This window comes from Varanus komodoensis, unplaced genomic scaffold (genome assembly GCF_004798865.1).
Source record: "Varanus komodoensis strain SLA01 unplaced genomic scaffold, ASM479886v1 scaffold11, whole genome shotgun sequence".
Taxonomy (NCBI): domain Eukaryota; kingdom Metazoa; phylum Chordata; class Lepidosauria; order Squamata; family Varanidae; genus Varanus; species Varanus komodoensis.
In genome coordinates, this window is record NW_025335317.1 from 22,144,318 (window position 1) to 22,158,783 (window position 14,466).

The 14,466-nt window shown below is 40.5% G+C and overlaps 1 protein-coding gene across 1 annotated transcript in view; it reads left to right on the plus strand.

The window, feature by feature from the left end:
• Positions 1-14,466, plus strand: part of PCDH15 (protocadherin related 15) — a 405,567-nt gene that overhangs the window by 107,163 nt on the left and 283,938 nt on the right. The window contains exon 6 of the mRNA XM_044420577.1: positions 2,769-2,924. Within this exon, the coding sequence (XP_044276512.1) occupies positions 2,769-2,924 (156 nt within the window). The remainder of the gene's footprint in view (positions 1-2,768; positions 2,925-14,466) is intronic.

Sequence of the window (14,466 nt, forward strand, 5' to 3'; positions counted from 1 at the left end):
ATAAATGATACTCCAAATATGGTGAAGAGGGAAGGGGAGGGGAGGGGAGGGGAGAAGGAATCTGAATAGATTAAGTATTCTGTGTCCAGTATGGCTAGTTCAGTTAGTTCATTGAAAATACCAGTCAATTATGCAGAATAGACGCATTCCATGTTAGGGGTTATTAGAATGAGGACTGAAAATAGGAAGCTATCCTACACCATTCAGAACACTGGTCCATGTAACATATGGTTGCTTACACTGATTGATAGCCATTCTCCAGGGTGTTAGACAAATGTCAGGCTCCCAGCTGGCCTAAGCACGAGGTGGAAATTTTTGACCTATCAACACACCTCACTTGTAGGACATGGGGACATGAAGCAACCTGTTGCAGGGGTGCCTCACCTGAATTCCCAAGGAACCTCTTCAAACCCAGCTCTCCTAGAGCTCTTGACCCATTAGTCCCTGTACTCATATGTTTCTAACATTTGTGAATCCCTTGTATTCACTATCCTTCAAGTAACTGTCACTGTCAATGCTTTCCCACATGCCAGCAGTGATAGGAACACCCGGACTGATCAGGGCCACCGGTGCTCCCCATACTCACGTGGCCACACATTCTCTCTCTTTCTCATTTATATACCCCACTTGTCTCGTAAACAGAGGCTGTCGTCATAGCGGGGAGTGCACTGAAGTGGTGTCTCATGACTGAGATGGCTTTGCTCACCAATTGTCTTTCTCATTGGAAAAGGGAAGGACTGGACCAGGACTTCTGTGAGCATTCCTTGAAGTGATAGGTCTGTCAGGAACTCACCTGCCTTATCCGTGGGGACAAGGCTTTGGAAAGGGGACTCAGCAGGTGCTTCGGGAAGGGACATGAGGAAGAAGTCTGCAGAGCAGGTTTAGTCCACTTGCTGTACTTGGAGGGATGGGGGACCCTTGGGAAAAAAGAACCAGACAATGGGGAAGTCAAGAGGTAAGCAGGTGTCCTCTGGCTAGTGCCGTGGATGTGTTGTTTTTGATGTGCAACTGCTGCTATCATCCGGTTCCTCTTGTAAATATATTCACAGTGTTTTCATTTTGTTTTGCTGAGAGAACACAATAAACGAGATTAATTGACTTTATAATTTTTAGCTGGTCAGAAATGCAGTCTGTCTTCCACGGTTGGATGAGAAAGATATTATTTCTCCTCCCCATTTCATGATTTCGTCCTCTGTATAAAAGGCATTCCAAAATAATTCACTAGCGCAATATGCAAAATATGGTAAAAAGTGTTTTCTGCTGGTAGCTCCAAATATACCTTTGGGCATCTGTAAGGTAGAGATGTCTAGGAGCCCTAACTGATCAGGCTTTCTACTTTTATCAAGTTCTGCTCCCTATCTACTCTTGACCAATAAACAAAACCACTTATTAATTCAAGAGGCTAGAAATTATGTCAGAGAGCAGATGAAACATTTCAACAAGCCTGAACCTTCTCCCATTATGTATTGGTTGTGATTATCCCATGGCAGGAGTTTTGCCTGTATGTACGACTTCCTTGTAACACTGTCTGGTTTGTATTTTATATATGTTGAACAGAGACTAAGGGGATTAGGGGTGCAATCTTTGTGTACAAGAAGTTCCGCATACCAAGGAAAAGCCCGCGAACTTTAAGCCCAGGTTCTTAACCTATGAAATCTATCTTCTAGCTACACCTGAACAACATAAGATGCTGTACAGATAAAACAAAATGATTTCTTTAATAAGGGAAGTGGACTCCGATATGAATATTGGTGATAATGATAATAGTAAAAACAGCACATTTCTTTGTATTAATTGGCATTTTTATTTGCTGAATTATTTATTAAATGAAAATGAAAATTATATTAGATTAATTTTTCTTAGTTTTAAGTTTTCATCTTGCATTTAGATTGATCAGACAAAATTATGCTGTGAATGGTGAAGGAAGGATAATGGGCAACATATATCTTATTTGCTAAGCAGAGCTACTGTTTTCTCAAAACCATTTTATCTATATTAATGTATCTTTGCTATGGAAAAAAGTAGTTTCTGTATTAATCTATGACTAATCTGTCCATGTGCATGCACACACATATGGGTATGTATTCATGTTGCTACCACCTAATACCATTGTACTATAATGGAAATTCAATTCCTGTGTAGTGGAAACTGGACTGTGGAAAGCATGAATTGACCTTGCTTCTGATTTAAATGTGGCATCCTTATGTGGTAACTGGGCAGTCATTGTGCTGATATGCTTGATCCAACTTTTCAAATTTGATTTAAAAATGTACTGAATTAGAATTAGCAATTACATTCTGATACAGCTTACAAACTTCTCATGATTTTTAAAAATAAATGCATCTTGTTCAGGTTCTCCTGAAGCATTTGTTTTACTTTTAATTTCTCCATTCATGTATTCCTTTTTAATTTGATTCTATTACTGAAATGTACAACAGTGAACTGAAGGCAGAATCTGATTTTCGGGTGGCTCTACCCGATAGTTGCTGAAGTCTTGGAAACCTAGGCAATGGTGGTCTTGCTCCAGACCTTGTAACTGAGATGTATTGATATCCACAAACATAGCTGGGTGGCAAATGTAAACCTCATTCACTCAGGCTGCACCCCTATAAACACTTACCTAGGAGTAAGTTGCACTGAATTCAGTGCAATTTCTAAATAGACACATTTCTGTTATATTCTACTGTTAGATCCCCTTAAAGTAGGTTCTGCATATTTTCGCACTTCTTAAAGGTAATTATGCTTTTATTTTTTCCCAATCTTTACAGCCACCAATGTCCATCCAGTCTATTGTGGTCCAAGTCCAGTGCGTTAACCGAAAAGTAGGAACTGTCATCTACCATGAAGTTCGGATTGTGGTGAGGGATAGAAATGATAACTCCCCGCAATTTCAGCAGCAGCAGTACTATGTTGCAGTAAATGAGGTCAGTTTTATTATTGAAGGTTTTATTGAAATTTAATGTTTTCTGTTTTCTGACTGCTCATGCTCTTTGGATATAAAATGTCTTTTTTTCTCACTGCTGCAGTACTAATACATTGAAGTGTTTTTTCCCCCTTTGTAGTTGATTTTTAACCTTTAGCGTGTTTGTAGAACAACTTGCCTTGAGCTTAACTGCTTTAAAAAATTGTACTTGTAATTAAGTACACAAATAAACTCAACCAAACAAGACTGATACTACAAAAAGGGGCTGAGAGGATATGAGAGTAAGGGAGAAACACACTGTGCATGCTGTGGTGAGAATATATAATACTTCAACAAAAGGAACTCAGAAGGATCAGATCTTTATGGTTCCATGACATGGTAGAGATGGGATAAGATATGCAAATGACCTTCTAACAACATTAATTGATAGATCTGAAAGGAATGTCTTTTGGCAACAAACTTAATTCCTTTTGCTGTAGTTTTACTAAGTTATTCTTCATTTTAATGACAATGTTACCAAAACAGCTACTTTCTGATAACCAACCATCTTTGCATTTACTATTGTGCTATTCTGTGTCAATCAGTACCAGTTATATCCTATTCATTGCAGATGACAAGAAAGAAGCAGAAACTGATATTTGGCCTGAAATTCAGCTGTAACTTTATCGGTAACTTAGCATTTAGTAAGGGCAAAATCCTTTGCAATTTTAGATAGAAAAAAATGGCCTTTAGCTGACCAGGGCATGCTGGGAGTTGTGGACTTTTTTGGCCTGCAGAAACAATTACAGCACAACAGCCAAAGCAGTTCTTCAGACATAAAGATCCTTCCTCTCCCCTCCCAGCTGATCATTTAAGGTGCAATCCTATGCAAGTTTAGATAGAATACAGCATTGGGCATGCCAGGGCTGCCAAGTTGCTGAGATTTCAGGGTCAAAGCCTGAGACTCAAATGTGGACCCTTACGATGTCAAAAGGCAGCCTCTGCACAAAAATTGGCAAAAAAGTGAATCTGTCTGTGTGTGCATGTGTATGTGCACGTGTGTGCACGAGAGACAGCAAAAGAGGGGAAGAGAACCAACCTGGGTTGCTTTATGTGATTAAATGCATAAGCATTATGTTTTTCTATGTTTATATTAATGAACAAACTGAATATTCAATCACTGAAATATTTACACAGTGCTTAAAATTTATATCTGGAATTTGAAATGCATGCTCTGAGTGAATGTGGTTGCTGCCAAATATATTTGAAGAACTGGATATATTTTAATTCATAATAGACTGTGACACAAAACTTGATGAAGATGAGCTGCCATGCTGATGTTTGTCCCTATGTTTCCCATGTGAGGAAACACCATTTCTGCAATTGGATTACTTAACAGGGATGATATTCATAGCACTGGAAACCTGCCTAAGCACTGTAGATTTGGTGACTTTCAGTTACTGCCTCCAGTCCTGGGTCCAGAAAAAGATTCAGTTTTCTTACTTGTGGCAGAAATTCTGAACTAGGCTGAGTTCATTAAAAAGTTACTCTGCATTAACCTTAGTGTCTGCAATCTTGGCAAGTTGACAGAAATGCTCAAGTTGCAGCTTCTTCACAAAGATCAAAATTTGCAAAGTCCTGTTGTGATATATTCTCCAATTCATATGATTTTTCAAGATACCTTACCGTCCAATAGTATGTTTTGGCTGCATTTGTTTTGAAACATGCACATTGACCATCAAGTAACCCTTTAATCCTGTGAATGGATTTTCTGCAAAAGAGTTGTTATCCCTGTGGCTCGTTGTTCTCTTCCCCAAGTTGCATACCAGTGTGTGCAACTGTGGACTGACTATATGATTCCCCCTACCACCAAAAATTAATAAAATTATTGACCATTTTCATGAAATGATGCACCAAAGAGAAAGTGCTCTGTGGGTGAAATTTACAAGGTGGTGGGGTTTGTTATCGTACCTGCCTGGTCACTAATAAGCTGCTACATGGGGTCACCCTTCTCTCTTCCTCCCACTCCAGGAAATAGGGTTTAATGGCAGGTCACAAGAGGAGTCGCTGTTTGCCAGCAGGGAAAAGAGAGCGCACTGCTTTTCAATGGAACTTCATGCCAAGCTCCTTAAACCATTCCTTGAACTTTTCTGTTTTAAGTGTGCTCTGGGAGAACTCAGCATAGCTTTATGAACTAGGGTTTCACACTGTCCTTGATCTTTTAGACAGGCTTTGTGATGTACATGGCAATAACAGTAGCTCTTAATAAGAGAGCTGTTGTGTATTTTCAAGTATCCAGAATACAGATTGCTTACATAACTTACAGCAGCATTGCCAGGTTTATAAGCAGCTATGTTTTGGTAGATATTCCAAAGCCATTTAAGGTCCTAAGAAGATGGTCACCATTGGCAATAGCAGTATCTGATCATGACACATCAGCAAGACTGACTGGATTCCAAGGCCATCAAAGCCACAGGAAACATTTTACAATTGCCCATATTAGAGCCACCTGTGTCAATAGAAAACTGGGAAGGAAAAAGATGGCCACTAAGCACCCAAGTGCCTTTTTCAGTGCATTTTCTTGACAACTTCAGTCTTCAGACATTGTCGATGCAAGTTTTGTTGAAGTCCAGCAACTCTTGGGCCTCATTCCTCCTTTCCCACTGCTGTCTACCTGCCAGGTTATGGCAGATATTAGTGCAACTTTAATCAGAGGGCTCTTTCCTAGCCTGCAGAGGTTACCCTAAGAAAAGCAAAAACTATGCGCATCCCCAGCCAATCAGGAAAGCACAATATCTCAGCCTCCCAAAGAGCAAGCAGCTAAAGCTGGGATAAATCAATGCTTATTGGGATTTGTTAGTTGCTGGTTGCCACATGGCAATGAGTCCATTCTGTTTAGGAAAGGTCATGTGTAGGCTTCCCTCTAGATTTCCATGTCTTAATCTTGGAACAACCAGGAATCAGCAATGGGTAGATAGCCAGATGTTTTGACTTCAGCTCCCACAAGCCTCTGCCCACATGGTCACCTGTGAGTCCAAAACATCTGGTGATCCACCCCTCCCTTATTCAGTTTGAAGGGCATCAAATTGCTCTGCTAGTGTCACCTGACTTCTCAGGCCAAATGTATTGTGGACTGTGTTGTGAATCTTCCACACAGAATTGTCTGTAGGTCAATTTTGGTTCAGGGAATACAGCTGCAGCTCAAGACCTGTGGAAAATTTAGTTTTATGGTGCCTGACCATAATTAAACCACCAGAAATCTTAAAATTTGCAAGGTTTCTCTGCTGGGAACCTCAAGTCCATGACTTTTCTACAAACTGAAGGATAGATTGTACTGTACCTTGCACATGAACTTTTGGATCTTACTTGGAAAGTGAAGTGCCCGACTCTGATGCATTGTTCCTCCCCTCCATTTGCAGATACCCAATGAGTTCAATTCCTCTTTCTCTCAAAACCACTTGTGTTGACTGATGTTATGTGTCAAGCACAATTCTACTTTCTTTACGCAGTAAAATTTATTATCTACTTCTGGGCCTAAATCCAAAGCAATTTAGAACATTTTTTAATATTGCTGGGTCTTAAGAATGCTCCTTTCAAAGAATTTCTTGTGCATTATTGTTCTGTACATAGGCTTATCTCTCATCAGGTGGCATGAATGATTATAAACACCTTTATAGTTGCCTTGGATTTCTCTTTAATGAAAAACATTGCTTTTGTTTCTTGGAGCTTTATAATTAGTTTTTATTTGTTAGGGTTTAGGTTTTAAATATATTTTGACCTGCCTTAAGCCCTAGCAAATGGATTAAAATCCACACAACTAAACATTGCCTTACCCAGTCATTAATTTTGTAAAGTACATAGAATTCTAGAATGCATTTGTTGTGCTTTATTTACACTGATTATTAATTTTTAATCCCAAATCCTTGATGTTATGGCTATTGTAAACAATGGCTTTTCAGTGTTTTTAATTTGCCTTAGGCATGATCAAAAGATACCCTTTTAAGTACCCAGGCTTTTACTGTGTTGACATTTTCCCACTTCTTAGTGTGGAAAAAGTCCTTATTCACAAGAGGGGCATCCAGATGTTTTGATTTCTATAAAGCAGGGATGGACATTTTCTTCTGGTGATTAGAGTCCCTGTGTTGCCCTTGTGGAATCCACTAGGAGCTGTAACCCACGGCCAAACTTTGCTGGAGTGGTGGTGCTGAAAAACAGTGCTTCTTAAAGAAAACAAGGCATCTAGGAAAAATCATATTTCCAGGAGGCTTCTGGTAAAGTAATTATCTGGACAAGCCATGAGCTCCCTGCATGCCTTGTTCCCTTTTTAAGGCTCTGTTTGTTTTGTTGCTTGCTTGTTTTGTTTTGTTTTTTAATCACTGAAGTACATTTTGATATGTTACATGTACAAAGCAAAAATCTGGGCATCCTGCTACCTGGATCTCAAGAAAGGCTTGGAATGTGGCATGGAGGACTAGATTGGATGGGGAGGCATCTGTGCTTATTAGCCCCAGGCATCTTCTGCAGTTTGAACTACATTCATAAGCTGCCTCTGGCTGATTTTTGCAGATTTTTCTCTTCAGCTGTAGCCCTGTATATCTCACCTTTTTGGAGATGCTCTGACTTTCTGGGGGACTGCAATTGGAAGAAAGGAGCAGAAAAGCTCCATTGCCTGAGTGGACTTCAGCTTGTGTAACTCTGGATGTGATGCTATCTGCAACACCAAACACAAAGTGTTTGTGTGTTTCCAACCTGTAACAGCCTTAACTTTGCTTTTTAAAAATGCTCCTTTCACAGAGGTAACTGGATACATTATTAGAGAAATACGACAAGGCTGTTGCATATGCTGAGTTGTAGCACCCATGACCACCATCATTATCAATCATTATCAATCTTCAGTATCAAAATGCATTTCAACCTGCCTTTTTTTCTTCTTGCAAGGAAATCAGGGGAGCTCCTCCTTTCCATCTCCACAACAAAAACACTGTGAGACTTTGTGACTGGACCAAAGTCATCCAGTGTCCTTCACAGCTCAGTGTGGATTAGAACCTGGATCTCCCAGATACACAGTTGCCATTCCAACCACCACACCACACTGGTTTTCAACACAACATTGTTGTGTAAGTACTGGATAGCAGGCTCATGGGACCATTAATATCTTACTTTCCATACTTTGGAGTTCATCTTGTGGAAAGACAAACATGCTGTATTTTCTTCATTGTACCTGGTTCTATAAATTACCTTTATCATGTTCTACAACTATTTTAACAAGAGGATACCATTGACACAACTTTTCATGTGTAAAGAACATGCAGTGTGTAGCCCCCACATAAGCACAATCTGGTCCTGCGCTGTAGCCTATCAGGGGCTTTAAAAATTCACAATGGCCCTGCGTGCCTGTGATTACAAAAATCCAGAGCAGCCATTGCAGAGTTTCCACACAGAGGTGCTGGACTGTGCTTGGTTTGGCAGGTCAGTTGTGCAAGTCTGTGATATGTTGGCTGAATCCAGAAACTGCCCACCATGACAGAAAGGGCACTATGCCCTCAGGATCCCTGTGCCCAAATTTGGAGGATTCCTCCTTTCATCCAGGGTGTCCTGTCTCTCTGTGTAACATTTTGGGGGGACTGGGGGGGATACTGCATGAAGAAGAAGATAGCAAGTCCACTTGTCTAGGTACAATTTATGCAGCAGAAATCTGGATCCAGCTCCAAAACACAAGAAGAGCCACAGTGGAGCAGGCCAGAGGTCTACCTGGTACAGCATGCTGTTCACACAGTGGCCACCCACAAGGAGGACATGAGTGCAGCTCTAATGTTCCCACAAAGTTTCTCTGAGGCTAGTGTTGAGAGGCTCTCCACCTCTGATCCTGGAGGTAGGACATAACCAGTGGCACTAGTGTCCATTGGTACCCTTATTCTCTACAGATCGTTCCCATCTCTTTTTAAAACAATCCAAAGTGGTGGCCATCACAGCATCTCCAGCAGCAAATTCCATAGTCAAACGGTGCTGTGTGAAGAAATACTTCCTTTTCTCTGCTTTAGCTATCTCAATAGACTACTTTAAGCTGTAGACTTGGTTGATCCTGAGTTTGTTTCCGACCAATATATTTTGCATAATTACTTGAACTACAGGAAGCAAAATATGCAGCAAGCTAGCAAATATGATTAAACTGCAAAGCTTTTGGAAATACAGCAGAGCCACACCAAGGCAGAAAGGAAAAAGAGTTGAAGGAGAGTGATGGAGATGATAAATAGTTCAGAAGCATGTCATATGAGGACAAGTTAAAGGCACTTGGTTTGTTTAGCTTAGTGAAAAGAAGATTAAGGTGAGACTGGATAGCAGTAGCTTACATTGATATGCTTTAAATGGTCCATTGGATCATTGGTTCTTTTGTCATTGCAAGGATTTTATTATGATGAGGTATCTCTGAAGGTCAATGAATCCACTGCTGATCTGTACAGTCATAAATCTTAGGATGTCTCAATGCCAACTTTAACAGACCATGGTGGGAAAATTATTATGAAATTTACTGAGATTTCATTTTAAGAAGCCATTTTGTTGAACTAGTATTTAACTCTTGCTCTACATGTAAATTTGTAGTATTTCATTGAAGAAGATCCAGGTTCAGTTATCCTGTATCTTAACAGAGATGTGAACTTAATGCATTGCTTCTTACCTTTGAATGTTCAACCATTTATATCAAGTATAATGATATAACAGGACAAATCCTGCCCATCTGTGGTTATGATGACAAGTCTCCCTTGGAAAATGCTTCTTGTGCTTAGCTTGATCCCTTTGTCAGAAGAGTGGCCTACATTTAGTAAAATTTGAACTTGCTTGCTAGAACTACTTGCATCAGTTTTGTTGGTAATTATAGTTCAAAGTCAGTTTGCTTCCCTCTCCATGTAATTACTCTTTTTTTCCTTATGATATTTAAATAGCAAATCTCTATGGTGTACAGCATCAGAAGTGTATTAGTGTGCAATAATTACCTGCAAATTTTATTTTGTTCCACTATGCAAATCCTCAGTAACGAATTATATGCATTTAAAAAAAAAATCTTTTATAAGACATAACTGAAAAAATTGTTCTCAGAATAGGTCATGAAAGAAATGAATGCATCCAATGGAAATTAGATTAATTTAATACATAAATTACTGAACTGGATTTCTAAAGCTTCAGCATTCCATATGTAGATAAGCTTCTCTTTTATTTACAGTGCATCAGCTTCCCGCAGGAAGCAAAAAAGCTTTTTTTGCTGTTAGTGGCAGGCAGCGGCTTGTAAAACCAGCCACTTTGACTGCATTGCAATATCCATCCTGGCTTGGCCAGGAGGTTACTCCTCCCCTTTTTCTATGGGAAACTGCAAGGAAACATCATCACTTATTTTTATTGCAATATATCATATTAAACAGATACGTGAAAATTATATACAGACTATATTTTCTGTAAAGGATCAAACAGCCTCCCTCATCTACGTCCTGGACTCTGGCCAATAAATACAGTAAACACGCACTGATAACTTGATTACTGTACAGATGTATGGGATGGGTCCTGGGCGGCAAGTGTCTGTTTTCTAGGCTTGTAATCTCTGAGTCACATAAACTTCAGTAGAATAGTAAAAATGGGTAGAGCAGATTACAAGCAGTTTCTGGATCTGCCAACTTCATTCCTCCTAAGTGAAATTTACTTCTCTCCCTGCCCCCACCCCCACATGTATATATCACAGTTCTGCATGAAAAGGAACTGATAAGATGAAAAAGGAATTGCTTTATTGTGGGTTAAGGGGTTTGATGTGCAAAATAATCTTTATATGTTTCTGAAAGGGTTTAAAAATAAAAAGGAACCCCCCCTGTGGAGGGGAATAATGAATGTGTGGGTGGTTTAATCCCCCCCCCCTTCTGGAGAGCACTGGTCCTGATCCAAATCACTACACTAAGGGAAAATGAAATACCTGCCTCAGCCACACCTTGCACCATTAACACAGCATGCAGCTCTGTCCCAGGTGCCAGCAGAGCAGGAAGGAGAATTTCTGCTCTTCCCTTTCAGCACCAAAGAGCCAGGACTGGTATTGCAAGCCAGCACTGTGCAAGCGTTTTGCAGACAAGTGCATGAGACAGAATGGTGCATGTGGGATTAATGATTGTAGAAAGAGGAATCTGTCTCTCAAATGCAAAGCACAGCAATTTGCAAGCTGTTACTGTTAAGATGGCTGACCTCAGGTGAAGGTTCTAGGCGTCTTCTCTTCTGTGTTTTATGCTTGCTGCTCAGAACTCAGAACTCCCTACTCTCAAGGGCTTCGGAGATGCCTAACTCCTGCTGGGCTGAAGTGATATAAGTGAAAGGACTGGTAGAGGCTCCCTGTGCTCTGATCTCCTTTACTATCTCTGGATGGACTTTTCAGCTGCCTAGTGAGCTGAACTGGAGGTGGGCGAGGAGGCTGGCAGAGGTCCAGAATAAATCAAATCCTGGCCTTTCCCATCTCTTTCCCTTCCTGCCACCTGGAGCACCCTGTAATCCCCTCTCTGTGGTTGATTTTCTGATGTCAGAGAGGCAGCCAGCACAGTTTTCTCTGTGCTGTCCTCAGTGGCAGAGTGCTCTCTCTGAGTGGAAGGTGCTTTCTGAGCCTGGACACCTGCCCAGGGGCCACTGGATTGTTCTTTACATTCTTTCCTGTGTGTGCATTAATGCAAGTGGGATCTGGAGAAGATGATGTGATGGGTTGCAATCACAGCAGTGCCTGTTGTCTGATGGCAGCCATGCCCTCAAGGAATATGGCACCAGGGAGGACTGCCTGCCTTTGCAAAGGTCTGTTTTCTACTTGAAGGGCTCACCTAATGTTCCATGAGAGCTGTTTAGCCAGACTGGGAAGACAGGCAGGTATATGGATCTTGTGGTCATAGTATGGGCAGATAAGCAGCATTTCTATTTAAATTATAATTCTTATTTCTAACTTTGCATCTTTATGTGAAGATTAGCATCTGCATTTCATCTCTTATATTCCTCTTCTGACACATTTCCTCCTCCGTGGTGATTCATAAATGGTCACCCTGTATTCACTAGCAAACCATGTTACTGATTGTTGCTGCTGCAGACCAGTTTGATATGGTCAAGTCATATTCTCATCACTCTTAATTTTTGTTTGATTTGAACATGATTGCAGGCATTACACTGTGGCAATGCAGGCTGGCTAGAATCTTTGACCAAAATTGGGTAGACATCATAAGATCTCAGGGGAAGCCAAACTTTGTGGTGGATTGAGTGATGGATTGGAACACACACACTTATGTGTGCATCTAATGAAAGTTAAAAACATTGTGTTTTTGTTAGGAAATGAGCAAAATCTCACATTGAACATATTGTCAAGCCATTGAGGATCAAGCCAGCTTTGGTAGTAGATGCTAACAGGTGACTTCTGGTAGTGAAAGCATGATCGGTTATGATGTCAAAGGTGCTGGGTGGTGATGGAACGATTTAGCTGTTCCGTTGTCACAGAGGGTCTGTTCAGTTGAGCTTTGGAGATCTGAGGATTTGATTGCATGTTCAGGTACCAGCCATTCTTATATTAAACTACGTATCATTGATGCAAGCCAGTTGGAATATTTTGGGTGCAGTTCAATGGAAGCACACCACCTTACTGTGATAGTGGTGGTGAATTTTTCATGCTGCTTTCCAAGAGACTTTGAAGAGCTTCACTAAACTGGATGTCTTAGAAGATGAATGCTTTTGAAATCTGAAGGACATCCATATCTTTTTGGTGTAACTGTACTTACATTCTGTGTGCTTAAAATTACGCAATAATACATTCATGCAATTGCTCACAGCTCCTGCCTGTGTGAGACAGTGATGAGGTCTTTGGTGTTTGGACACTGGAAGTTTTCCTTCAATATAGCCATCAGTTTGGGAAGAATATAAAGCACCACTTTTTAAAAATATTCAGCTTTGCTACAAACAGTTGCCTCCTCCCTTTTTTCTCCAAGGGATGAGTAGAGTGGGACTTTTGTGTGCGTGTGCGTGCGTGTGTGTGTTTAACATGTCTTTGCCTAATATTCTCTATCCTAGGGAAGAGGCAATAGTCCACAGGCTATTTTGCAGAATGTTGTCAGCAGGAAATTGGTAGGAAAGCAATTTTGTGTGACAAAGGATGTCATAGGACCCTTCCATGTATCTATCGCAGTATGTCAAGTCAGGACTGATTATGAAAACATAGCAGTTGTTTACTGCAGTGTACTGTAAAGCATGAAATAATTACTGCATGATAGCTCTGTGTCAAATAAAATCTGTTATTCTCAAACAAAGGTTGTTATGGCTGTGGATTTCAGGCAGAACTATTTTAACTTTCCTTCAAGTTTACTGTGGATATGAGAAGAAAGCTCATAACTACCCACTGTTATATCCATTTGCTCTTCCATTCTAGAAAAGCCATTCACTGGAAATGCTTCTATATTTCATGGTAGGTAATGTGTAATATCTTCTTAATAAAGATATTATTTACTTAGTGCAATTCTTTTTGTATGTGTGTGGGCACCAGATAGATAAATACAAAACTATATATCAACTAAAAAGATAAATTTGGATGATTTGAATTTGCAGAGAATTGAAATCAGATTTGCTCCCAGAAAACCTGCCACCTTTAGCTTGTTCTTTGGAATATTGTATATACTAGCTTTGAATCAGATTGCTATGGTGCTCCCTATTTAGAGCAGAATTTATGTACACTCATTCATTTGTTACTGTCCAAGCATGCCTTCCCACACCAGCAAAAAATGGGCTTTATCCTGGCATGGTATGCAACATGATGCACTGTGTTTTTTAGCTATGCATTTGTGTGCTGTTTGTTTTACAGTATGTGCCATGCATAGAGAAGAAGAGTGGATATAATGTATGAGAACTGCCTGTGTTGTGACTTGAAAATATAAGCCAGGGTGGAAAACCCCTGGACTGTAGATCACATGTGGCCTCTGGTTGCCCCGATGCAGCATCCTCTCCTCCAAGACACTCCGGTTAAAATGAGGAAAACACCCACCCCCCCAGAAAAATAGTGCGTCCTATTGTGTTCCTATGGGCCCATTTAGCTGGTTTGTGGCAAAATCTGCTGCGGAAAAGAGATGAGCCCTTTTCCCACACTCAGAGTTGGGACTGGAGTGAGGGTTCATTTCTGACTTATGGCTCCTCTCCCTTGCTGCTTTAAGGAGGTGGTGGTTTCCATTTTCAGTGCAGAGAAAAACACATGGTTCACACAGGGCTTTTTCTAGGCTTTGCATTTCTCAGCCTTTCTATGTGTACTACCAATGAAGCACAAGATGCTGCTGTGATAGAAAGGCAGGATAGCATGTTTTCATCTTCCCAGGAAGACCAGCTTTTGTTCCACTTGGTTGTGATTCAAAATCAAGATTTACTTCATTCTAAGAACACCCATAAAAATGGTGGGAATACTTAAGAGAGGCCCTGCAGGACAGCAACACTGTGAAAAGCTCTGCAAGTTTCTTTGAGTGAGGGGTCATAAGTGCACAATAGATGCCTCTTGCAGAAAAGCCCTCTCTGAAGATCTGAGTTAAGCCCTT